Raw genomic sequence first — 26,757 nt, forward strand, 5'->3', positions numbered from 1 at the left:
CACAGATTCAATAATTAAAAAAGGACAAAACTTGTGCAGCATGTTTGTCATCCACAGAGCAGAAAAGTATAATGGAGATTCATAAGGTAAATTGTATGTGCTATAATTAAAGAAAGAGAAAAAACGTGGCAGGGATAAGGTGAATAAGTCAACCAAAACGACTTGTATATAGCCTCCACTATAAACACATTAGATGATCAGTAAAATGAAAAGCCTACAGTTGGCATTCTGTCGTGTCTTTTAGATTGAGAAGTTAAGGTACTTAATTATATGATTAGTGCAGCATTAGTTAACTATAACTAATATGAATATTTACATCTTCCTCTCCAGAATCAGGGATAAACAGCAAACACTGTCTGTAACTGTGGGTCAGGACTCATGTTTGTGTGATGATGTTTCGGCTCATTGTATTTCTGCAGCAGCTCTATCAAGAACCACTCTGACTGTGCTGTAAGATGCCCTGATGTGTCTTGAGTTCATGATGTGATCAGAAGCATCAAAGCCGCTCTACATCACGATTTCCTTCAAATCGATGGTTTGCTTTTGCTTGGCTTTGCTTAGCTGTAGGGTTTAGACTTCACCAACCAATAAAACAATAAAACAGCAATGTGAAGAAAATGCATTGTGAACTACAATGTGCTTTCTCTGTGGTAAAACCTGGAAGTCGTGGAGTCTGCCTCCACCTGGCGATGGTTCGAGAGAAAGAGGAGAATCTAGTCTCTCTCTCTCTCTCTCTCTCTCTCTCTCTCTCTCTCTCTCTCTCTCTCTCTCTCTCTCTTCATGAATGGACGCCTCATCCTCAGGTATGACTCCTGCCTCCTAACTCTCAACTGCGCCCCATCAGCAGCAACAGCCACTACTTCTTTTGCCGTAGCCGGTTGGTCCGCGGTTGGATGGAACAAACGGAGAGCAGCCAAAGGAACAACAGTGTTTTACTCGAAGTGTGAACTGACTGAGAAGTGATCGAGAAAATCCTCCGCTATGGCGACGATAAGAGATTTCGACCCCGTCAACTCCACGGTACCTGCGACAAAGATTGAAGTCACAGTTTCTTGCAGGTAAACGCGCATTCTACTTGTTAGGAATCCATCTCTGTCTGTTAGTTTCACCTGCGTTTGGACTCTTCCCATCAGCTGCGAGTCGCCGTTCATTTTTCAGGCGCTCTGACATAATTTCGGGTCATTTCTAGCCGTCGTCAGGTTGATTTTTGGACCATCGCTTATGTTTCCATCACTATTGTGTCTTTAAGGTGCAAGGAACAACTCTTGGACTGAGAAGGAATTTGCATGCGCTGTGGGTGTAGAAATGCGTGGGGTGCAGTAACTAACAGTAGCGGGAATTATTCTGCTCCGGATCGCGCAACTCTGAGATCACATATTAAAAACGCCAACTGACATTATAGAGAGGACGAGGGGGGTTAAGCAATGCGTGTTTTAATAAGGCCTGCAGAATAGGACAGAGGGAAACGGTTTATGTGTGACTTCGTTTCAGTGGAGTCTAATATTAGCTCATGGAAACTACTCCAGCACCTCTGACACACATGAAAGTGAGCCTCTAATAGAGCCGCGCTTTGCATGTTTCTTCACTGCTTATGTCAAATAAAGAACATGATACATACAAATTCAACTTGCATTTTTAAAAGGTGCTGTAATAGAGAAGAATGATTGAGATTGTGAGCAGTGTCAGATCCAATAAAGCTATTGGAAAACACTTATGAATGTGGTACACTCACCTGATACAAGTGGAGCATTACGGTTTGATAAACGGATGATGAGGTTCACACATCAGCCCATCACAGAGCAGCTGTCCTGCTCCTACTGCTCCAGCAGTCAGCTAAGACTAGTACAGGCCCCTGCAGACTTGTGACAGGGGAGCAGCATCTTACTCTGTTCCTGTCTGTGACAAAACATGGTAACATATAAAACAACAAGCAAACAACAAACAACTGTATGTAGAAGTAAATGAGCAGCTCAGGGAGAGCACCCAATGTGTGAGCATGTCTTGCTGCTAGTGTGTGATAGTCTAACTGTTGATAAAAGTATCATATAAATTCTGATGTGTAAAGGGAACCTTTTTATTTATCAGCCCCTTCAAAATATGGCCAACAGCGTTTTATAAGGCAAACCCCTTGAAATGAAACAGATAGCCATGAATTTATCATATAAGTTGATACGAGCAAAAGTCGTAACATTGCATTTGTTTCATTTCATCATTTCTAACTTTTTGCTGACAATGAAAATGGATAGATTTCCTATTGATGTGGTATAACACAAGAATAACCTTGGAGTTACCTGAAATCTGCTGTAGATGTCTGGTTCGTAATGAAATGAGTTAAAGGCACTAGAACAGTGTGAGCACGGTGCCCATGTTGCCGCTTGCTGAGACAAAGTTTGCAGAGATGAGCAGTTAATGACATCATCAGCTCTAGCCTGAAGTCTGCAACAGTCAAACCCCACCACTAACCACTCATGGAACAGCTCTGTCCACCTGTCAGCACAGCTTCCTGTTGAGGCTCTTCGTGGTGCTTCCTCCCGCACCATTAAAAGCACTTCCCCACTGAAATGAGTGGGACGAACTTCCTGTTCCCATCAGCCTCTAGTGACTGTTGAGGTTTCAGGCTGTTGCTGGGTGACATGTGAGTTGGTGGGACTTGATAGCATCAGGTTCTGGTCTGATGTACTGAGGTGGCCAGTAATAATGTGAAGAGTGAGACATCTGGATGTGGCCTAATAGTCACATTTCACCTTAATGGCAGTAGTATGACATACTAACGCATAATGACCAAGTGAAAACATTGTAAACACAATAACAATAAATACTGAACCAAAAAGTTCACACCTGAAGTTGAGTCTCTTCAAGTCTTTTTGGTTTGCACCTCTACTCCATCCCCGACAGATTCTGTTGAAAAGTGACACCTTAGATACCTCCACAACTGTGTGCTTTAAATCAAATTCTTAACAAGTCTCTTTTTATCTCAGTAGACCAGAGACATTTTTATTTCATGTGAATTATCTAAACTCGAATTGACATCAATCAATAGACACATTTAGTGATTGATCAGGGTGATCAGAGCAGGTATAATGCAAGCAACCACGGTTTGTAGTCCAAAACTAACAAATCTCATTATAGATAATATTATAATTTCTTTAGTATTTTAAAAGTCAAACCTGTAAGAAGGAAACAGCTGCTGAAGCTCTGAAGCTGTGTCTGACTTTGTGAGTCTCTTGTAAGTGGTAGCGAGCTGATGTTTTATTAAACAAGGTCATCTAGACAATAACATTTATTCTACTCAATCTACAAAACAAAAAATCACTACAAGTGCACGAACGAGGAACAGGAAAAGGGGCGTGGCCAGGTGACCCAGATGTCAGGGGTCAGCACTCACTTTGCCCACACAACATTTTCTGTTGTTGACCAATTTTGGTCCTTTGCTTCTGGTCATTGTCTAGTTGTTTGCACATACATGCACTGTAATAATAGTTTGAATTGGAGGTGAGGCTGTGTCTGCCAGGCAGTTCAGGGAATAAGCCATGACATCTCCTCATACAAAAGAATTTCTGTGTTCTGCATCATGTCGATATTGTAACAGAGCATGACACTGGTGATTGTGACAAGCTGTTCTTGCTCCTCAGCAACCCTGGGCCCCACCAGTCCAGAGGGGTTAGAGAGAGCCCGTTTCACTTCCCTGACACTGACAGAATGGGGTTGGCTCAGCGGGGCCCAGATGGATCTTCCCTGCAAATCCACTGGACTTATACTATCAATATAGGAAAGGAGATGATGAAGAACTAATGATTTTAAGGAAGAATTAACCTTTGATGTGGAGTTTGGTGTAGGTTGCCCCATGACCCAAGAGGCCGTGTACTGTAACTGATCATTTTCATAATATGCTATGTTGTATTTGATGCTATGTTTCGTTCACAGGTGAGCTCAGCCTCAGCGTCTGGTAAATGTTGGCTCACTGCTTTGAAAATCAGACATTTTATGTCTTTGCATGGACTAAACTGGGACACAGACTTCCTTCCGTTTGTTTCATTATTAATCTAAAAAAACCCCAGCATGTATTAGGCTTTTGTTTTAAAATATTAATCAATATTATAATATGGTAACATCACTCTAAATGAATATTATAGTATGTTGGAGTTTTGGTGATTGAAGCAGGCTCTGCAAATGAAATTGCAGCATATGAAAATCTAACCTTTTGGCCCCATCCCGACCTGGGCCTGGTTCAGGGCTCCGCTCATGGGGTCTGGCTGGGCTAAGGAGGAGGAGGAGTTATGTGAGAAGCAGTGCACTGGTGTGGGCATGTGTATAGTGTAGTTTTCCGGGTCAGCTCATGTGTTCACTAGATTAGAGTTTCTGTAGACCTTTGAGTCATTCACTGTCATTTCTGCCTATGGGCTGAACAACAAAGGACCAGGGTTCCTTGGTTCCACAGTGAGGTGCTGGAAGGTGCTCTCACTGGTGACTTTTTATACATTTGGCTGAACTCCCACAACCCAGGGAGAAGATGCAAACAAAGGCACTAGGGTGACTGGGAATCAAACCCACTACACCAGGTAGACTGTAAAAATGACTCTAACCTTGATTCAGGCAGAGGCAGGGATGGAGTGAAGTAACGCAAGGGGATTTGCCTAAAGGGATAACAAATCTCCTCTCCCCACTCCACGTCTTGGCCAATTTATTCCTCGCGTCTTTTTTTTCCATTAAGGGTCAGACATTGTTGTAGCTCAAAGCCACCAATGGTGATAATGAGGTGGATTGCTTCTCCCATTTAGGTTAAAAAGCTTGACACAGACTTTTCTGTTCAGATGGATAAATAGGATAAATAGGAAATGGAAATGAAAATCATCCACTGATGTTAAATTGTCCTTGCGTTGCTACCGGCCTGCAGGCGCTGCCTCATACAGAGAGCTGAAATGTTCTGATACTTGTCCGTCATGGGCTGCACAATTGAGTTAATTCCTGGCCATGACAAGCTCTTGGAACACACCAAATCGAAAACGGACACAGAAACGTGAGTAGCTACAGAAACACATGCTACCATCCAGAGGCTGGTGTCGGATGTGGCTTCTCATCACAGCGACGCTGGAGGCAGCGGCTTCCCTGTAAACACAACCTACTGTGTTAAAACCTGACAAATGTTTAGGATTTAGCTGGTGAACTGAAAATCATCGCAAGGTACAAGCAGATGGGTGTTAGTGTGTAGGTGCATTTCACAGGAAGTCGTTTTGTCTCTCATTCTGCCTTTTTTTCCGGATCCTATTAGACAAGCCGAGCGTGGCAGCAGCCCGCAGCAAGATAGTAGCAAATAAATGATCCTTCATCTCTTGCAGAGCACCTATTAACCCCAATCCTCCTTCACTGTGCAGCCTAAAATATGCAAATCCCTCTTTAATACCTGGAGTAAACAAAGAATACTGTTAAATACAAGTTCAGTTTAGATGGAGGTGTTTTATTCTTAAAGAATTCATCAACGGTCAAGCAGTTCCCTACCCGTACCACACGACTGGAGGTCTCCTCCGTTAGGTCACTGACACTTGGTTAAGGAAGAAGGACCTGAAGTTCATTTGTTGTACTTCTACCACCTTGACTTGACTTTGTTAATGTTTTAAATTTTATATTGAGCATAAGTTGTAATTAGTGGTAGCTGAGACGTTTTGGTGTCACCGCTATGAAAGTAACCACATGAGCTGAGACAATATCTGAAGGTGATGAGACAGAAGCATAGCGACACATGATGTCATGGGACAGACCTTTCATTCTATTGTATTAATTGCTTTGTGTGTTTTTTTAGTGTTTTTAACTGCATGTTGTGTTGTATGGAGTGATACTTCTAATAGTGCATGTTATTTCCTGCATGTGTTTTAAGCATGGAGATTGGGCTGTTTTTCTTGTCATACACACTGCCCCTTGAGTAGACACTGGAGCACCTAATTAAGGATGGACGGCGCCGGAAAGAAAAGGGCGGAGAGAAGAGCAGAGAGAGCTGGGCCGGAGAGACACGGGACTCGAGAGAGACGAGGCGAGGCGAGACAAGGCACAGAACAGAATAGAACAGAGCAGAAGTCAGGACCAGCGGCTGATGCGGCGAATCGTCCTGGGAGACAAGCAGCTGCACGTGGAGGAGGGCCGTGCAGCGACGGAACTTGAATCGAAGAGGCCACGTACATCAATGAGTCAGGGAGGGTGCGACAGCGTTCCCAGGCAGCTCTACACGGGCTCGTTAACGTCGCGTGAAAGACGATACTGAACACGTGCGGACGCCAACGAAAAAGTGCATAGTGGTCTTCGGAGACCGGCACTGAATGTTCCCGCTGGGAACACATGATGCCCGAGAACTGTAAACCAGACCATTTTTAAAAAATATTTTAACCGATTGTTTAGTGACTAGATCTTATTTCCACATGGTTTTTAAAATTGTAATAAATTGTATTTTAACTTTTTAACTTGTAGTGCTTTTTTTACCACCTGCTCCCACCGGATTTTAACGAATCTGCTCTTAATTGGTTTTAGTTGCAGACTACTGTCCACCACACTTCCTACCCTCACCTATGGTCATGGGCTTTGGGTCATGACCGAAAGGGCAAGGTCACGGATACAAGCGGCTGAAATGAGCTTCCTCCGCAGGGTGGCTGGGCGCTCCCTTAGAGATAAGGTGAGGAGCTCTATTAGCCTGGAGGAGCTTGGAGTAGAGTCGCTGCTCCTCCACTTCGAGAGTAGCCAGTTGAGGAGGCTCGGGCATCTGGTTCGGATGCCTCCTGGACGCCTCCCTGGGGAGGTGTTCCGGGCATGTCCCACCGGTAGGAGGCCCCGAGGAAGACCCAGGACTCGCTGGAGAGACTACGTCTCTGTGGCCTGGGAACCTTGGGGTCCCACTGGAAGAGCTGGAGGAGGTGTCCAGGGAGAGGGAAGTCTGGAACTCTCTGCTCAGACTGCTGCCCCCGCGACCCGGCCCCGGATAAGCGGATGAAAATGGATGGATGGATGGATGGATGGATGGATGGATGGACTACTGTCCACTGGCGTAGCTGTCCTTCTTTTTAAATTGGTTTTATTACATTTTGGCTTTTCTTTAACCGATTTTATTCACATCCCACCGCCACATCACCCCAGTGGCTATTTACTGTGGTGCTGTGACTTTAGGAACAGGGAGCTGTCAAATACCAGGTTGGTCAGCAAACGCAGGGAGTCGGGACTTGGGAGAGCATCAGTTCTGTTCCTCTCCCCCCATAGTGTATCCTGGGTTTCTGAGGATGATACCACATTACAAGCAAAACATTTATCTCCTAAATGAGATTAGTGTCTCAAAAAAGTTGAGCTGATTCTCTGCTCTGAGACTGAAGCCAAACCCTTGAGAGATGCGTTTTGTATAATTCTCATTACAGTGTTTCAGTATTTCTGCAGAAAATCAGCTCGTCGTCTCTGGTGATTCTTGTTTTTTCATAGAAGCACTGGTAACAAAGCCTGACTACACATATTGACCAAAGGACGAAGCAACTTGGTGAGAAGTCAACGTAAATGTAAGTTGAAATAATATTCTACCACCCTGTTTGTTCAATTTTAAGTCATTTAATCTTCAGGCTCATGGGGATTACATGGTTAAGTATTAGAAGCAAATCCCTAATCAAATGTCACCAGTTCCCTGCAAACCCTACATTTATCAACCCCCAAGAATAAACACATCTATTACTGCAACGTGGCTCCTATGGAAAGCTGCCCAAGCTGCAAGCTGATCACTGCTAAATCAGTGTACTGCATAAAAATACATAATAAACTCGATATACATCCTCATAACTATAAGCCGTTCTGTTCAGACTTTAGTTTAGAAATGTGCACAATTATACATGTGCGGCCAGAGATTCATGGGCCACAAGCTGGAAAGATGCTGCCTCTGACTGTGACTGCTGCTGGCGCAGAATTTAAAATGTGAGGAACCCCGATCACTATTCATATATAACCTATTATAAACCTATATATATATATATATATATATATATATATATATATATAGATATATATATATAGATATATATATATATATATATATATATATATATATATATATATATATATATATATATATATATATATATATATATATACTATAAACCTATATAAACCTATAATACCAGGCTGGTTAATTACCAATGTTTTGCCTAAATAAAATGGATGTTATTAATTAGATTTTCTCATTCGTAGTTGCTGTCCAGATGCAATGCTACATGAACTACCACAATAATTAAGTTTTTGCAACAAATAAATATTATTGAGAGTTGTTAGTTTATTGAATAGTTGCACAAAAGAAAAGTCCATCCATCTTCTACCGCACGTGGGGTCACAGGAGCCTATCCCAGCTGCCTATGGCCGAGAGGTGGGGTACGCCCTGGACAGGTTGTCAGTCGATCGCAGGGCAACACATAGACGGACAACCATTCACACACACACAATTTAGGCAATTTAGAGTGACCAATTAACCTAATGCATGTTTTTCGGACCATGGGAGAGAACCCACGCGGACGAATGGGGAATGGGGAATGGGGAGAAACTCCACACAGAAAGGCACCTGCAGTATTTGTTTTTACAAATTATTTGAACATCTTGAAAACTAAAGAATTCTAAATAATAAATGTTTACTGTAATTGATTTTGTCGAGTTATAAACAGACTTTCTCCTCCTAAAACAATGTCAAGGTTTGATCTTCACAACTTCCATTGGTTTAGTTCCTCTGGTAGAACAAGAGAAAGCAGCAGACTTGGCATCTGCCAGAGCATCTGTGTCGACCCACTCCACCATCTGTGTTACTACTATTCCTGTCACGCTGCTTTGACGAGGGAGGAAGACTGTACTGAAGGCAAACGGAGACGCAGTTTACTGTAGGAGACATACACAGCACAAACATGTTGCTGTGCTCTGACTCGCCACATCATGCTGACAGCTACAAGCCCCTGGGGCTGTTTCAATCTGTCAACGTTCACAGTCCACCAGTCACTAGTGTCAAACTGTTAGAGGGGACATTGAGTTGTAAACCTGTCAGTCATATAGTGTTTGTGTGGTATGATCTTTGTGTTTGTCTGTATGAGTCATACTGCAGCTACTAAAGGAGTGAACATATTAAGCAGGAAGTTAGATCTGACACATTCACACATTAAACATGTTGACTTTGTAGGACGTGTGTTAACCTTGTTACATATGAAGCCACGCGACTCCATTTAAGTCTGCACTGAGTGTCTGACTTTGATAGAGAAGACGGTCAATGACTGTAATAGTTCCTTTAGCCCTGATCACAATCCCTAGGATTTTCCTGTTGCCTCCATGTTCAGGTTGGTGTCACACATACTGTATGCACACAGTTTTAAAGTGTACATCCATTCTTTAAGTTAGGTTCCTTTGCCTCTGGCTTTTTTACTTTGTGGTAAATGGGTTAAATAGAACAGAAAATATGCACACTGTGAGCACAGAGTCCAAGACACATGCACAGCCTGGTTAGGTTGTGGTCAATGTTGTCTTGCTGTACTGTATTTGTGGTTGCCATATTGTTCTCATTTTATATAATACTGCTAATATTTAAGACTACACTGAAAGCTGGTGGCAGTCAGCTCCTCTTTTCTCCTCAGCTTCCTGTTGGTTTGTCATTACATTATTGTAGTTGATCTGAAATAAACATACTTTTAGTGACTTCTAAGGCTTGTATACCTACTGTAAATGCCACACACACACACACACACACACACACACACACACACACACACACACACACACACACACACACACACACACACACACACACACACACAAAACAAAATGTGCATTAGTAATTATGGTTGTGTTTATAAACCTGCTCTTAGCCAGCTGTCATTTGCATTACATTGTATTCTGGGTAATCATATCAAATGGTACAAATGAGTTAGATTTTACCTAAAAGCATGCAAGAGTAAGTACCGTCTATTGGCAGCTACAGACCTGTAGACTGTCTCTTCGTGTTTATACAGTATTCAATATTACTCATTCTAGACCTCCGAGATCTGAGACCTGAAAATCCCAAAACTTGACAGTGTTGTTTTTTGTTGCAGAAACCTGCTTGACATGGACACCTTCTCCAAGTCGGATCCAGGTAACTGGGACTGCTCTTTTAATCACATTCAAAAGTTATGTCTGTGCTTTAATTCTGTGAAGTGAATTCACATCCTCATTACTCAAACTGAATGTGGTCAATTAAACTGCATGGACCTTATCAGAGTTCTGCAAAGCTCCAGTGAGCAATAACAGAGTTGACAGTACAGTACAGCCAGCCAGGGAGCGAGTGAAAGGCAGTGTCCCAAGAGAAAAGCCTTTCAGTCAAGCTTGGCCCCAGTTAGAGCAACTAATCACTAAAGACTGACACTTAATGACTGCTGACACTGTATGAAGGATGAGAAACAAATTTTTCACAAAACAACAAATACCAAACAAAATAACAGCGGTGTCAAAGGTTTCGGCTTTTCTGGCAAGACAACGATTCTCCTCCTCCTCCTCTTCCTCAACATCATCATCAGTAGTCGTTATACTACAAGCTAAAACTTTGTTGTAGTCAAATCATATTAAAGCACTGTTTTAGAAGTTAAACAGACTTTATTTTTTTTTTATTCTTTACAGAATTTAGTTCCACTATAAATGGTGTGTTTTATATTTATGATGGGATATATACAGTACATAGACAATCCACTTTTTAGACATTCTACTGTAGTGTAGAACAGTGCTCACACCCCGAAGGTTTCTAGAAGTCTACTTCCTCATGTTGCTATTTTGTCCACTCCTGTTTCAAAATGTTGTTGACAAACTCAGCCTAAATCATCTGACTGTCTTTGTAAAGCTCATCTCAGTAGGCCAACATTTAAAAATCCAAGCTTTAGTTAAAAAAAAAACTCTTGACTTTATTGCATTACTCAGTTACAGTTACATTTCTGTCATTACGTGATTTATGTCATTTTCTATTCTCAACCTGCGGGTATAATAGTGATAGCAGCAGGGATCAAATGAGCCTGACTGGACCTGTAGGGCACAACGCACCCCCCTGAAAGTGTCTCATCACAGAATTCTCCTACAACAAACTGTAGAGGTTTCCTAGAGGTGATTCAGTGCAGTCATTTTGAAAATCTAACTTAGAACAGTTTTATGCCCTCTGTTCTCATCTTTTGTTTTGGAATCAGGAAATCATCATTAGGTCTTATGAAGCCCAAAGGTTTGAATAATATCAGGTTTCTGTCCTGCTAAACTTCAAGGTTTAGATGTACTGAGCCAGGAAGGCTGAATATTTTGTGCCATGACTGTGCGTGTGGATTAAAACATACCATCATATAAAACTGATGGTTAATTAAAAAAATCTATAATAACTGTTGAATTTAAAAGTCAGTCAATAATTTGGGTTATGCCCCAAGTTTTAGGATCCAAAACCCAAACGTCTTCAAATGCATTTCATCCACAGCTGTTGTAGTTTGGTTTCATGTTCATTCTGTAGCGGATTGTAACAGGACTAAATAAGCTATCAGCTGCAAAACATGAACAGAATGTATTTCCTGTTAATGGATGTTTAAAAATCAGATGCCCACCTACATGCTGTCCTCCATGCAGCCAGACAGCAGGCCAGGAGTCCTATTGACAGAGTCGTCTTTCTTCCTGTACTGGGCTAAGGCTCAGAATTGACTGGACCAGAAGGGACCTGAACTTCAAACCTTCCTCCCCACCAGGGTAAAGAGGGAGGCTGGACTCACTGTGCCCCATCAGCTCTTTCATGTCCCTGTTCAGAGCGCTCTTTGTGACCCAGGTGCCTGGCCGCAACAGCCCGGGGTCGATACACACCGATAATGTCACAGCATTGACAGCTACTGATAAATAATTAAACTGCTTCAATGCGTTTGACACTAAATAGCAGCTTTATGTATCAACGTGAAAACAGCTTGTACTGCTACTGGCGCATTTGTGTAGTTAAACATGCACATGGGAACCAATTAATTTTTTCTAGGATGTTTCTTCAATCTATGAAAATCACCTCCAGCCCTCTGGCAGCATTTTCACCATGGCAACACATCATGTGCAAATTATGAGCAGCAGAAAAAAGGTTTATTTAATTTCACATAATTTTAAATAACATTTCAATCAAATGAAAGTGTTGATCTCTAAATGACTACTGCCTCTGTAAAGATATTAACACGCTGTTGTGTAGTGTGTAACAGTTTTTGCTACACACACACACGCACACACGCACACACACACAAACACACACACACACACACGCACGCACGCACGCACGCGCGCGCACGCACGCACGCACGCACACACACACACACACACACACACACACACACACACACAGTCGTTCAGCCTAGTCAGAACTTATAAAAGCTTCATCCTCTTTACACAATAGAAGCAACCCTAATCTTGACACTTGCCTCTGCTTTAGTTCAACCTTGTGTTTCGCTCTTTTTTCCTTCATCTTTCTCTCTATGATGATGAGAAAACAGGTGTTTACTTGTTCCAGCATGTGGCTGAGCAGTTGTGCTTGACTGGTCTCCTCTCCCTAGGAAGCCAAAACATTCCCTAAACTACTTACGATTACCATGCTCTGCTTTGATGTGGAGAACAGGAGAGAGGCTGTTAGGGAAGGAGAGGAGATCGTGATGAAGGACATATGGGTTAGAGGGGTAACAATCGAGAAAGGATAAAGAGAGAGAGAAAAGGTCTATAAAAGAAAGACAGAGGAAGAAAACCATAGGGAAACTGAAAACCGATGAGAGAAAACTGAAGAGAATGTGAGGGGAACTGAGGTGAGAGAGACACTTAAAAATTGTTTCTAGCAATAAAATAGATTCATCTAATATCCTCGGACAGGGAGCAGAAGGTGTGTGACAGGAGAAGGAAGACGCTGGAATAGAAGAAAATAGTGCTGACAGGAGCAGCGTGTGTGTGTGTGTGTGTGTGTGTGTGTGTATGTGTGTGTGTGTGTGTGTGTGTGTGTGTGTGTGTGTGTGTGTGTGGTTGTTTGTGTGTGACACTGGGTTTTAGTGCTACACACAAGACCTGGATGAGCCAAACATGTTTTATCTGATGGTATTTGTTTCAGTAGCATAGCATAGCATAGCATAGCATAGCATAGCATAGCATATGAGATGCTGTCTGGGACTGAGAGCTTAGACAAAAACTTGCGTGATGTTACTCCTCCTGCCCTCAAAGACTGCTTTTGATCTGTCTACAGTATATACTGTATTTTAGAATGATGACAATAATTGCAATTAAAAACATAGAATGTTCTACATGTCTGTATTCTACGGCTCCTACACCTTGACCTACTGTAGAACCATCAAAATCCCTATTTGTCCTAATTCAGTGCATCTTGTTACTGTGTCATGTGTTGAATGTGGTTGCCCAACCTGCTCTGGGAGACTGCAACAACAGCTCCTGTCTGCTGAAGTGACCCAGATTCAGTGATGGAAGACATTTAGGCTTGATAGGGATGCGCAGTATCTTTCTTAGACTCACTCCACCTCAGAGATGCAGGACCGCACACAAGGCGATAACAACTCTGCTTATTCATCATAGGATTCCCCTGAACCTGCTGACAGAACGCTATAAGCTGGATACAGAAATATTCCTATTAATTATTTAATAGCTCTTGTGATCAGCCAATTCTCTGAATATTTTGTAATATTTCATTGACGTGTTTTGTTTTTCCTAAGTTAGCGTCCTCATAAACTGAACTACTGTATCCGGTCTGTGTAACAGCGGATTGTGCCTCCTTTTCAAATGCATTGAATAAGGTTCCAGGCACCAAAAGGCTTTCAGCCTTCATAAATCACATTGCATGTTCTCAGTGTGTGTAAGTGTATTCTCTCCTCACTTTATTATAGGCCCTCTAGCTAAATCACTCCAGTTTGCATAGATATGAAGCAGATTGCACATTGCACTATATTTGTTCAAATATGGAGTTTCAGTGTGAGGTTTTTACAGGTCACACATTCCAACCAAGCACAATATTTTGGTGAATAACACTGATTATCTGTTCTTCATGGCATAACTACTCGCAAGTATTTGCTCTCATGAGAGGTTCTGTTCAGGGGGTTGTGCATTTCTGCTACTAGTCATTAAAAGCTTCATTTTCTGCTGAATTTAAAGGAAGCAGCTGCAAACAGCTGAAAGCTAATTGACAGTGCATTCAACTGTTCAGAGTGCACCTGTCTAAATTCTTACAGTAAGACAGTTGTATTCTTCCAACTATGCATGTTTTAAATAACTTACTAGAACTAACTAGAAAATAATGTTTGTATTTATTTAGTTGTATTTTTTTTCTCACCCAGAATCAGTTTTATCTTTTATTTGGAGCATCTGAATGTTGTTTGACTTCTCAAATGTGGCGGACGCTTCCACTTCAAACTGTCCAGGCAAGACTAACCTTCAGACATGCTCTGTGTTCTCTTCCCAGTGGTGGTGCTGTACATTCAAGGCCTGGGGACCAAGGAGTGGAGGGAGGTGAGTGACAGTCTGCATATACAACTTACACATTAAATCCAGCATGCAAAGAACATCTTAAACAACTAAAAACTACAAACAACTCATAAGATTGTGATAGAAGATATATGATGTGCATATATACTTTATAGGCCCATAATATAACATGTAGCATAAAAATATAAGGAGAATTTGTGACACAGGTGACCAAAAAAAAAATCAGTAAACTGATATACTGTGGTTAAATTTGGCTGAAGACAAACACAGAATCAGGTAAAAAGAAATGTTTGAATTACTGAAATAAAGTCTTTGCCAAAGTCTTGCTTTTGTTCACCTACAATTTTATTAATTTAATTTGTCAGTTTTTCATCCGTTTTTTTTGTCCAAACCACCCATTTCCACCCAACCATGACCTCAGCTGCTGATTCTCAACCTAGCTGCTTCACACCCCAGTGCAAACCTCTGGTGCATGTTGGTCCTGGTTGAATTTAGTAAACATGAAAACATCATTTGCAAAATGAAATCCTGTGGTCCCCATACCAGATCAGAACCAGTGACTGTCAGGAACAGGGGGTGTAGGACCCAAACGACAGCCCAGACAATGACTGTGGTCTTGGAAGGTTTCATGCTTACTCGGTGGTCGGACAGGCACAGGTCGGTATAAAAAAGTCCGGCAGAAGCAATCATGCAGGCAGGGAGCAGGCAAACAGTAGTCAGTCTCCAGCGAGGGTCAGGCAAACATCCAAATGACAGAACCGAGGGGAGCAGGCAAGACAAGGTAGGTAGCACTGGTAGGTCTTACTGGTTATGAATGCTGGAGAATAGACACGAATGTAATCTAACAATCTGGCAAATGGAACAGGTGAGTACTGGATCTTAAATAACTTAAGTGATAATTAATTGAGCATACCTTGGACATCACATTACAAGAAAATAAAGCTGGTAGGAACAGAAACAGGCAGGAAGCAAAACAAGAAGTTAAAAGGTAAAACCGGAAGCTAGTAAAACAAGACTTCAAGCTGAAACCTTGATGGCAAGTAAAGCAAGAATTAACTAGGCGAAAACATGAACTAAACTAAACTAAACTAAACAGGAAACCAGGAAGAAACCAGACAATAATGATGAATCTATGACAGAACCCCACCCCTCTAGGTGCCCAAAGCCTGGCTCAGAACATAAGCAGGATAGGCAGAGGGAGGAATGGAGGATGGTCAGAACAAAAACAAAACAACACAAAAGCAAACACAAGAGTCCATGAGGTAAGTCCATAACTTGGGGGAAACAATACAATGTCCAAACCATCCTCTCACGGAGGTTGGAGGTGAAGAAAGTCTTTGCCCAGCAGCTGCTGAGCCAGAACGGCACCTTCAGTGCCGGGGAGAGAGTCTAGAGATCTAGGAGTCTGAACAAGACACCTCCAGAGGCCCATTGGGATTGACTACATTTGAGGCCACCCACCCAGCAGCAGGCATCAAAGCAAATGCGGTCCTCTCTGAACCACCAGGAACCAAAGCAGACGTGGTCCTCTCTGGACCAGGAACCAAAGCCTGCACACATTAGAGCAGATGGCACAGGGACCAGAGCAGGCGCAGTCTCCTCCGGACCACCAGGAAACACAGCTGGCGTGGTCTCCTCTGGCACACAAGGAAACAGGACTAGAGTGGTCCACCCCGGACCATATGGAACCAGGACTAGAGGGGTCCACTTTACTGGTCCGCCAGGGAGAGGGACTGGAATGGCCTCCTGCGGGCCAACCGGGACTGGAATGGTCTCCTGCGGGCCAACAGGGACTGGAATGGCCTCCTGCGGGCCAGCAGGAACTGGAAGGTGACAGGGGCAGCCCTGCTGAAGTCACTGGGAAGAGGATTGACTTACTGTTAGCCAAGCTCCTGCTCCAGTTGTACAGGGACCTGACGGGTTCAATGTCCTCTCCAGATCCACAAAATACATTAGGACTAATTAGACGAGCTCCCATGAACCCTTGAGCTCTCTGCTGTGGTTATAAAGTTGTCCCACAGCCAGGGCCAAAACCACATTGGTCTCACTTGAATCTGCAGTTCCACTATTTAATTCAGTCATGGACCTTCCTGGGGAGGCTCAAGTTTTTGCTCTTGCATCTGCCTCCTTCAGCAGCTGTTTGAAGCTCCCCATTTAAGAATAAGAATAAGAAAACCTTTAATAGTCCCGCAGTGGGGAAATTACTTCCCACAACAGCAGTACAGATGAGCGAGAATACAGGTACAGAACAGTTTGTGTTGGCAGATTCCAAAGCAGTACAGTACAGTTAGAGTGAGTATGAAGTCATTGCAGGGTTTTTGCACAGTAATGGGTATAAGATTTGTACCGGTAACAATATACATGATTGTTCACAGATTTACACAAATATTGTGCAGAGCAGGTTGCTATATAAACCACTGATGCAGTGGGTGAGTGACTGTAGTGGGACGTGGTCAACAGTTCTGATTATACAGTCTGACAGCAGCAGGTAGAAAGGATCTACGATATCTCTCCTTCACACAGCGAGGGTGGATCAGTCTGCTACTGAAGCTGCTCTCCAGAGCAGACAGTGAGTCCTCCAGTGGGTGAGAGTCCTGGTCCATGATGGATGTCAGTTTAGCCAGGACCCTTCTCTCACCCACCTCCTGCACCGTGTCCAGAGTGCAGCCCAGGACAGAGCTGGACTTCTTGATGATCCTGTCCACTCTCTTCCAGGCCCGCTCACTCCAAAAGACCGCAGTCTCCTCAGCAGGTAGAGTCTGCTCTGACCCCTTCCTGTACAGTGCATCCGTGTTATAAGTCCAGTCCAGTTTATTGTTCAGATGCACACCCAGGTACTTGTAAGAGTCCACTCTCTCAATGTCTCTTCCCTGGATGTGCATCGGTGGTATGACAGCAGTCTGCTGTCTGCGGAAATCCACCACCATCTCCTTCGTTCTCCCTGCATTGATCAGGAGGTGGTTCCGCTGGCACCAGTCCACAAAGTTCTGAATGAGTCCTCTGTACTCTGCACAGTCATCATCGTTGATCAGTCCGACGATTGCAGAGTCATCAGAGGCCTGTTTGTGAGATAGCCCATAATCCACTCCGTCAGATGAAGGTCAACACCAGCCTCCTCCAGTTTGTGTTTCAGAAGCACCGGCTGGATGGTGTTGAAGGCACTGGAGAAGTCAAAGAACATGATCCTCACAGTGCTGCCGGGCTTCTCTAGGTGGGAGAGAGCTCAATGTAGGAGGAAGATGACGGCGTCGTCTACTCCTATGCCGTGTCGGTAGGCGAACTGCAGCGGGTCCAGGTAGGTTCCCACCGCAGAGCGGAGGTGACCCAGGACCAGTCTCTCCAGTGTCTTCATCAGGTGTGATGTCAGAGCCACTGGTCTGAAGCTGCTGGGGTCTTTGGCGTGCGGTGTCTTGGGCACTGGTACCACGCAGGAGGTCTTCCAAAGCTGTGGTACCACCCTCAGCTTGAGGCTCAGGTTGAAATCATGCTCCATAACTCCACACAGTTTGCCTGCGCAGGACTTTAGGAGTCTGAAGCTGATGCCGTCTGGTCCAGCTGCTTTCCGGGCCTTGATCTTCCTGAGCTCACTTCTCACCTGGGTGCTGGCAAAAGGATAGGGGTTGAGGGAGTGTCTTAGTGTGGTGTGAAGTGAGGGGGCGTTGTTGGGATGAGTCAGGGCTGAGGATAGAGGGCTTTGTGTAAAGGTGTGAAGGGCTGTGGGGGCTGGTAATCCAGTGGTATGAGGTGCCAAAAGGTTTAGAGGCAGATGCTGGGAGGTGTGAGTGGGTGCTTGGTCAAACCTATTAAAGTATGAGTTCAGCTCGTTGACCCAGCTCAGGTCCCCCTCAGCCTGTGGGTGTGGAGCTTTGAAGCCAGAGATGGTTTTCAGACTTCTCCACACCTCACTGACACTGTTCTGCTGCAGCTGCTCCTCCATCTTCCTCCTGTAGCTGGACTTCCCCTCAGGGATTTTCCTCCTCAGCTCCTTGTGCACCCTCCTCAGCTCCTCCCTGTCCCCTGATTTAAATGCTCTCTTCTTCTCCGTTAGCAGAGCTATAATATTAGGGGTGACCCACGGCTTGTTGTTGGTGAAACACCGAACCCGCCTGGTGGGAACAGTGTTTTCACAGCAGAAGTTGATGTAATCCGTTACACAGTCTGTTTTTGCGTTAATGTCCTCCCCATGTGGGTCGCAGAGCTCCATCCGAACAGTGGTGTTAAAACAGTCCCTGAGAGCCTCCTCGCTCTCAGCTGTCCACCTCTTCACTGTGCGGGGCACCACCGGCTGCCTGTGTACAACAGGTTTATACACAGGCAGGAGATGCAGGATGTTGTGGTCAGCTCTGCCCAGTGGTGGGAGGGAGGATGCAGTGTAGGCCTCTCTGGTGTTGGCGTAGAATAAGTCCAGTGTTTTATTGTCTCTGGTGGGGCAGATGAAAATTGTCCAGTGCGACAGTCGAGTCCGGGATGAGTGACGTCAGCCAGGTCTCCGTGAACAGCAGGACGCTGCTCGTTCTGTACTCCGGCTGGTACCGTGTGAGCGCCGCAAGCTCGTCGATCTTGTTGGGGAGAGATCTCACGTTCCCCATGATGACGGAGGGGACAGCGGGCCTGAAGCGTCTCGTTTTCTCCCGTCGTAGTTTTCCGGCGCGGCGCCCACGTCGGGTCTTCACCAGCACCTTAGTGGTGATCTCGTGTCTGTCTCTGGGCAGAACTACGGCGCTGTGCAGCGCGATCAGCTGCTCCGCGGTGTAAACAATGCGCGCTCTGACCCCAACGCACATCATAGCTTTAAAACAGCGTTTGTACTGCGCCAAACTATATAAAAGTTGTGTACAGGTTGTGTACACTAGTGCTACTAACAAAACACTAGAAAGATGAACGTGAATAGGTGAAGAAAGTAATAAATAGAAGTAAGAGGACAGGAGCTGTTGTGACCAGCAGCCAGCTCGACCGGCGCCAGAGAAAAAAAAAAAAAAAGTCTGTTGAGTCTGTCTATCTGTCTCCCCCTCAAACTCAACGTTAGTTGACAATCGGCTCAGGCCGGCGCTTCACTCATATGGCTAGACGTCAGAGGACACAAGAACAGAGTTGATCACTGACCCATGGCCACTGTTCCCTCTAAGCTGCACGCGTGCACTGCTGACACGGTTGGCGCACGCAGAAAATCTGACTGCGCGCACAAAAAAATCCAACCTGATTTGGAAATAAAATAAACACATAACAATTGTATTCTGTGTTATTTTGCATCGTGAGTCAGTGAGTGACCAATGACTGGCTGCTCCAGGCGATGATGCGATTCACGGACGTATTTACACAGCTAATGAACGTAAATGACAATGAGCTGCTGTTCGCTTTCTGTGGTCTAACTCAAATGTAAATGCTGTAATTTCACGTTAATAAACCATGCAGTTTGGATGGATGGTCTGATTGCTCAGACACAAAAAAAGGGAGCATTGCCCATGGCCCAAGCTGTCCTAGTGCCATGTGCACCGATGGACACCCTCTAACATGATGTTTATTGTGGACAAACCAGGACAAGCTTAAAATTGCAGTAACAGAACACCTCTCGAGTTCAAATCGGACATAGGGATAACCTGTCAACATTGGAGTCCCCAGTTTGAGCATCCAGTTGTATATAAGCTGATGAGGACAGCAAACTACAGTATTACCGCTACTGAGCGGGGTTACATGAAAAGAATGTGGGAACTATGGATACTTCGAAACCCAAAATCTATACTAACCCCGAAACAACTAGTAGCACAGTGCTTTAATATCCCCGAAATCAGCAGCTGACCTAAAAATGAAAAGCCGGTTACCAAGAATAATCGAAGCACCTCCTAATAGAAGAAGTGAATGCGACACTACAAACAATACCAAGTATGACCATCGCTGAGCCTAGTCAGCTGATATTAAGCACAGCAACTGTGATCCTTGAGGTACTTGGCTATAAGATCATCACAAGCCATAAGGTATCCCCTATGGAAATGGAGGTTGGAGGCTAAGGTCAAGGCAACACTGAAAGAAGTTAGTCAACTCTCAGAACTACAGAAAGGCATGACAAAGAAGTACCACCTATCTAAGAAGTTTAGCAACATGACTATACCTGAGGCCTTGGAAACTGCCAAGTAAAGGCTCACAGCCATCCAAGGTATACTCACAGCAACAGGGTAATAATATGGGGCAGACCCATCAAGGCTGGAGACCGAAGAATACTGGAAAGACATATGGAAGAAGGAGGCATCGCATAACAGCAATGCAAAGTGGCTAGTGGACTTGAGAACAGACCCCAGCAATCTTCCTGAACAAGATCCAGTGACCATCACAATGTCAAGCACCCAATAGAAAGTCTCATATATGAAGAACTGGGTGGCACCAGGCCGTGACATGAACCATTCCTACTTGTTGAAGAAGCTAACCTCACTCCATGCTACTACTCAAGTAACCCTAGTCAGAGGGGTTATGTGAAAAGAATGTGCAGCGAATGGGAACGGAGAAACCCACATTCAAGACTGACGGCAGAGCAACTAGTAGCTCAGTGTTCCAACATCCACAAACGGCAACTGCTATCACAACTTGAGATTGACGAGATACAACACAAATGCTACGGCAAGGGGGAGCCAGGACGCCAGGTCAGAGGGGAGGTTTCACCATCTCCCCATCCGGAAATTGGGTACGAAGCCCCAATGAGCACAGATACGCTGAGCGAGGCAGTGACTGACCTGAAAGATAAGATCATGGCGAGATTGAACAGGCAACCCCGAACCCCACTACAACGGCTAAGTGAAGTACCATCAGAAAGTCTCATGGAAGATGTGAATGCAGCATTGAGAGCAATCCCTACCACAACAATCACAGAAACCAATGAGCTGATATACGCTTCAGCATCAGTGATCCTAGAGGTGCTTGGCTATAAGAGCAATCATGGGAGCCATGAGAAACAATACCCACCATTGAAACAAAGGTTGGAGGCAAAAATCAAGGCAGCTCGGAGGGAAGTGAGCCAAATGACAGAGGCCCAGAGAGGTGCAATGAAAAGACCGATGCCTAAGAGGTACAGCCAGATGCCCATACCTGAAGCACTCGAAACTGCCAAGCAAAGGCTACAAGCCTTGGCCAGCCGCCTAAAGAGATACACCAGAGACAATGAAGCCAGACGAATAAACTGGCTGTTCGCAACACAACCTGCGAAAGTGTACTCTCAATGGCAGGGTAATAACAGCAGAGCAGACCCACCAAGGCTGGAAACTGAACAGTACTGGAAAGGTATATGGGAAAGGGAGGTGTCACACAACAGCAATGCACAGTGGCTGGTGGATCTGAGGGAAGACCACAAAAACCTCCCTGAACAGAATCCAGTGACTATCACAGTGGCAGACATCCAACACAGAGTCTCAGGTATGAAAAACTGGACAGCATCTGGCCCTGACATGATCCAAGCCTACTGGCTAAAGAAGCTCACTGCAATCCATGAGCACCTGGCAGCACAAATGAACTCACCCTGAATGGCTAACTGAAGGGCGAACAATCCTGATAATGAAGGATCCCTCAAAGGGTACAGTCCCATCCAACTACCGGCCAATAACCTGTCTCTCCACAACATGGAAGCTCATGTCAGGCATCATCGCCGCTAAGATAAGTGGGCACATGGGTCAATACATGAGCGAAGCACAGAAGGGCATTGGTAAGGATACCAGAGGAGCCAAACACCAACTCCTGGTTGACAGAACAACACCAACCTGTGCACAGCCTGGATCGACTACAAGAAAGCCTATGACTCAATGCCACACACATGGATCACTGAATGCTTGGAGCTGTACAACATCAACAGAACTCTAAGGGCCTTCATTGCAAACTCGATTAGGTTGTGGAGAACCACCCTTGAAGCCAATGGGAAGCAACTTGCCCAAGTATCCATCAAATGTGGCATATACCAAGGAGATGCACTGTCCCCCACTGCTGCATGCCCGATGCTTCTGCATAGGTCTGAACCCCCTCAGCCAAATAATAAACAAGACTGGCTACGGATACCGACTCCGGAACGGGGCCACCATAAGTCACCTCCTCTACATGGATCTACAGCTCAGACATCGGGATGTCATTTGGGCTCGAGAAATGTGCGAGGATGGTGACTAAGAGAGGCAAGGTTATCCACACAGGGGTCTCACTCCCAGAAGGAACAATAGCAGTCATTGAGGACAATTACAAGTACCTTGAAATACCACAGGCAAACGGCAACCTTGAACAGGCAACAAGGAATGCGACAACAGCCAAATACCTCCAACGAGTAAGGCAAGTCCTAAGAAGCCAGCTCAAAGGCAAGAACAAATCCCGGGCAATAAACAGCTACGCCCTACCAGTGATCAGATACCCTGCGGGAATAATAAGGTGGCCAAAGGAAGAGATACAGACCACAGATGTTAAGACACAAAAGCTCCTCACCATGCATGGAGGGTTCCACCCCAAATCCAGCACCCTTAGACTGTACGCTAGCCGCAAGGAAGGAGGCCGAGGACTAGTGAGCGTGAGAGCCACTATCCGGGATGAAACATTCAAGATCCATAAGTACATCAAGGATAAGGCCCCGACAGATGATGTGCTGAGTGAATGTCTCAGGCAGTGGAGAACAGAGGATGACATGCTGGAAGAGGGACCATCATGGGAGGACAAGCCCTTACAAGGGATGTACCACCGGAACATAACTGAAGTGGCTGATCTCAACAAATCCTACCAATGGCTTGAAGGGGCCGGGCTGAAGGACAGCACAGAGGCACTCATCCTGGCCGCACAGGAGCAAGCCCTGAGCACCAGAGCCATAGAGGCCCAGATCTACCACACCAGACAAGACCCAAGGTGTAGAGTGTGCAAAGAGGCCCCTGAGACGATCCAGCACATAACTGCAGGGTGTAAGATGCTGGCAGGGAAAGCATACATGGAACGCCATAACCAAGTGGCTGGCATAGTATACAGGAACATCTGCGCGCAGTATAGACTGGAAACCCCAAGGTCAAAGTGGGAAACACCTCCCAAGGTGGTAGAGAACGAGCGAGCCAAGATCCTGTGGGACTTCCAGATACAGACAGACAGAATGGTAATGGCGAACCAACCAGACATTGTGGTGGTGGACAAAGAGCAGAGGAAAGCCGTAGTAGTGGATGTGGCAATACCAAGCGATGGCAACATCAGGAAAAAGGAACATGAGAAACTAGAGAAATACCAAGGGCTCAGAGAAGAACTGGAGAAGGCTTGGAAGGTGAAGGCCACAGTGGTGCCTGTGGCGATTGGAGCACTAGGGGCAGTGACCCCCAAACTGGAGGAGTGGCTACAACAGATCCCTGGAAAAACATCCGACATCTCAGTCCAGAAAAGTGCAGTCCTAGGAACAGCAAGGATACTGCGCAGAACCCTCAAGCTTCCTGGCCTCTTTTAGAGGACCCGAGCTTGGAAAGCGAATGAGACCACCCGTGGAGGGTGAGAAGGGAGTTTTTTTTTATATATATAGTGGCGGATTCAAATGAATAATTTAATAATAATTCAGAAACATTAATATTCCTCAAAATATGGGCACCAGGCCTTTTTATAGCTAGTTAGACTCTAGTTAAACACCAGATAGTAATTTAATGAATTATTTTACCTTGATAAAATCAAATCAGTCTCTAATGTCATGAGTTCTTGTCGCAGTGTCACTGACCTTTGTCGTTCTCTGAAGAACGAGGAATATAAAACAAGATCTTTTTAACGTTTTACTATACTAATGCTACGGGATATATGAATAAATTATTATAAATAGCTATATTAATAGCTATAAATATAAAAAACAAGCAATAAAGGAATAAGCACAACAAACAAACACTTTATATGAACAGATAAATGAACATACGTATGCAAATGAAAATGAACAGATGACTGAACCTTAATAAGAATAAGAATAATACCTAAAGGTGTGATGAATCTGGGGAAGAGAAAGAAGCATTTGTTACTAACCTTTAAATATCTAACACTTACTAGTGAATTTGAAAGGCTCCTTTTTCGCCCTTTGAGGAAACATCCGTGTTCTCAATGAATTTAAGAAAGCTATAGAACTTGTCTATGGATCTCTACCTGAAAACATAAGAAAGCCTATACTGGTCATTATCACATCTTACAATGAAACAACAAAATTGGTCTTCTGCATTTAACCCTTCCCCTGGGGGAGTAGTGGGTTGCCATGCAAGGCAGGGCTTGTGCGAAGTGTCTTACTCAAGGACACAGCTGGAGTCCTGGTGGGTTTGAACGTCCTGCTTCCAATGCTCTACCCACTGAGCTACCAGGCCACCATAAGTATATACGCATGGCATACAGAATTAACAGAAAAACATGATAACTTTATTTTAACCTTAAAGACAAAAGGAATGTGGTGAATCTGGAAACCTGTAACTTCATGGAAACTCATCGTACAGAATTCAAAGATTCAAAGAGCACACATGGTCTTTTAATGGTCAATTCAATTCAATTTTTATATATAGCGCCAAATCACAACAATGCTATCTCAAGGTACGGCAGGGTAAGGTTTAACACCTTACACAACCAAACCCAACAGATCCCACATACATCAAGCCTTATTTACAATTTGACAGCAACGGTGGAGAGGAAAAACTCCCTCTCTAACGAGGAAGAAACCTCCAGCAGAACCAGGCTGGATGTGGGTGGCCATCTGCCTTGACTGGTTGGGATGAGGGGATAGAGAGAGAAAAGCACAGCAAAAACAACAAGCAACAACGAGCACAGGCAGGATGGTTGGACCAGGGACTGAATACAGGCAGAATGGTTGGACCAGGGACTGAATACAGGCAGGATGGTTGGATCTGCAGCTGCCCACCACAGACACATAGCTATAGAGATAGAGTCCGATGATACCTGTAGTTAAGGACAGAGTGGGATAGAGAGAGTGGGGGAGAAGCACGACTACTGGAGAGAAAGAGACAAGGTTAGTTAAATATGGAACAATGATGGGAGGTTATTGGATAGAAGAGATAGAAGGAAACAGAGGAGCTCAGTGTATAAATTAAGTCCCCCAGCAGTTTTTCTCTATTGCAGCTTCACTAAGAGATTGTTCCTGTGACTAACAATCATTTGCCAGTAACTCGAACCATCTCTAACTATAAGCTTTATCAAAAAGGAAGGTTTTAAGCCTGATCTTAAAGGTGGAGAGTGTGTCAGCTCCTCAAACCTGAACAGGAAGCTGGTTCCACAGGAGAGGAGCTTGGTAGCTAAAAGCTCTGCCTTCCATTCTATATTTAAAGACCACTAGGAACCACAAATAGCCCCGAGCTTTGAGAAAAAAATTGAATTAGCTTTAGGCTTTTTAAGGAGCTGTTAAGACATCCTATGAGTAAGGAGTTCAAATAGTTAAGCGTAGAGGTAACAAATGCATGGATCAGTTTCTCTGCATCACTCTGAGAGGGGATGCTTCTAATATTAGCTATATTTCTAAGATGAAAGATGACTATGATGAAGTAGGCAGTTCTGAACATTTGTTTAATGTATGATGTAAAAGAGAGATCCTGGTCAAAGATGACACCAATGTTCCTCACAGTAGAATCTGAAGCTAATGTTATGTTATCCAAAGTAACTATCTGACTTAACAGGGTCTCTCTGTGATTTTTAAGGTCAATAATAAGAACCTCCTTTTTTCTGAATTTAGTTGAAGTTAGTTTTGGGACATCCAGGATTTGATGTCTTTTAAAGAAACTTGATTTCTGACTAGTTGATCTGTTTCATTTGGTTCCAAAGACATATATAGCTGAGTATCATCTGCATAACAATGACAATTTATAGAATTTTCATTGAATAGATTTGAATTGAATAGAATAGATTTATATTCTTCCTAAGAATCTCACCTAGAGGAGACTTGTATAGACTAACAGTATTGGACCAAGCACAGAACCCTGCGGTACTCCAAAGCTAATCATTGTGCATATGGAGGATTTGTCGTTAACATGAACAAACTGGAATCTGTTTAACAAGTAGGATTGAAACCATCCCAGTGCTCTTCCTTTAATTCCAATGCTATGTTTTAGTCTAGAAGATCTAACAGGATAAGGACAGAAATTAGACCACTGTCTGAAGCTAAGAGAAGATCATTAGTAAATTAAAAAACTGCTTCAAATAGCCACAAAGCCCACATCGATTGCGGGGCACCACTTAAACAACCAGCGGTGGAGCGATGAAAGCCGGCTATACACATCATCGCTGGTTACATTGGGGAGGAGAGAAAACTATGGAGCATTGTTTTGTCAA

The 26,757-nt window shown here is 44.2% G+C and overlaps 1 protein-coding gene across 3 annotated transcripts in view; it reads left to right on the plus strand.

Annotated features, from left to right (window-relative positions):
• The first annotated feature begins 773 nt into the window (after window positions 1-773).
• LOC114856236 (copine-9-like) overlaps window positions 774-26,757 on the plus strand; it is a 135,872-nt gene continuing 109,888 nt past the window's right edge. Inside the window, exons 1-4 of one of the 3 annotated variants that reach the window (XM_029152040.3) lie at window positions 774-1,058; window positions 7,450-7,523; window positions 10,074-10,114; window positions 14,456-14,502. In XM_029152040.3, the coding sequence (XP_029007873.1) occupies window positions 10,087-10,114; window positions 14,456-14,502 (75 nt within the window). In that variant the 5' untranslated portion in view covers window positions 774-1,058; window positions 7,450-7,523; window positions 10,074-10,086. The remainder of the gene's footprint in view (window positions 1,059-7,449; window positions 7,524-10,073; window positions 10,115-14,455; window positions 14,503-26,757) is intronic. The other 2 variants (XM_029152039.3, XM_029152038.3) reach the window with 2 other exon arrangements.

This window comes from Betta splendens, chromosome 5 (genome assembly GCF_900634795.4).
Source record: "Betta splendens chromosome 5, fBetSpl5.4, whole genome shotgun sequence".
In the NCBI taxonomy this organism is placed as follows: Eukaryota; Metazoa; Chordata; class Actinopteri; order Anabantiformes; family Osphronemidae; genus Betta; species Betta splendens.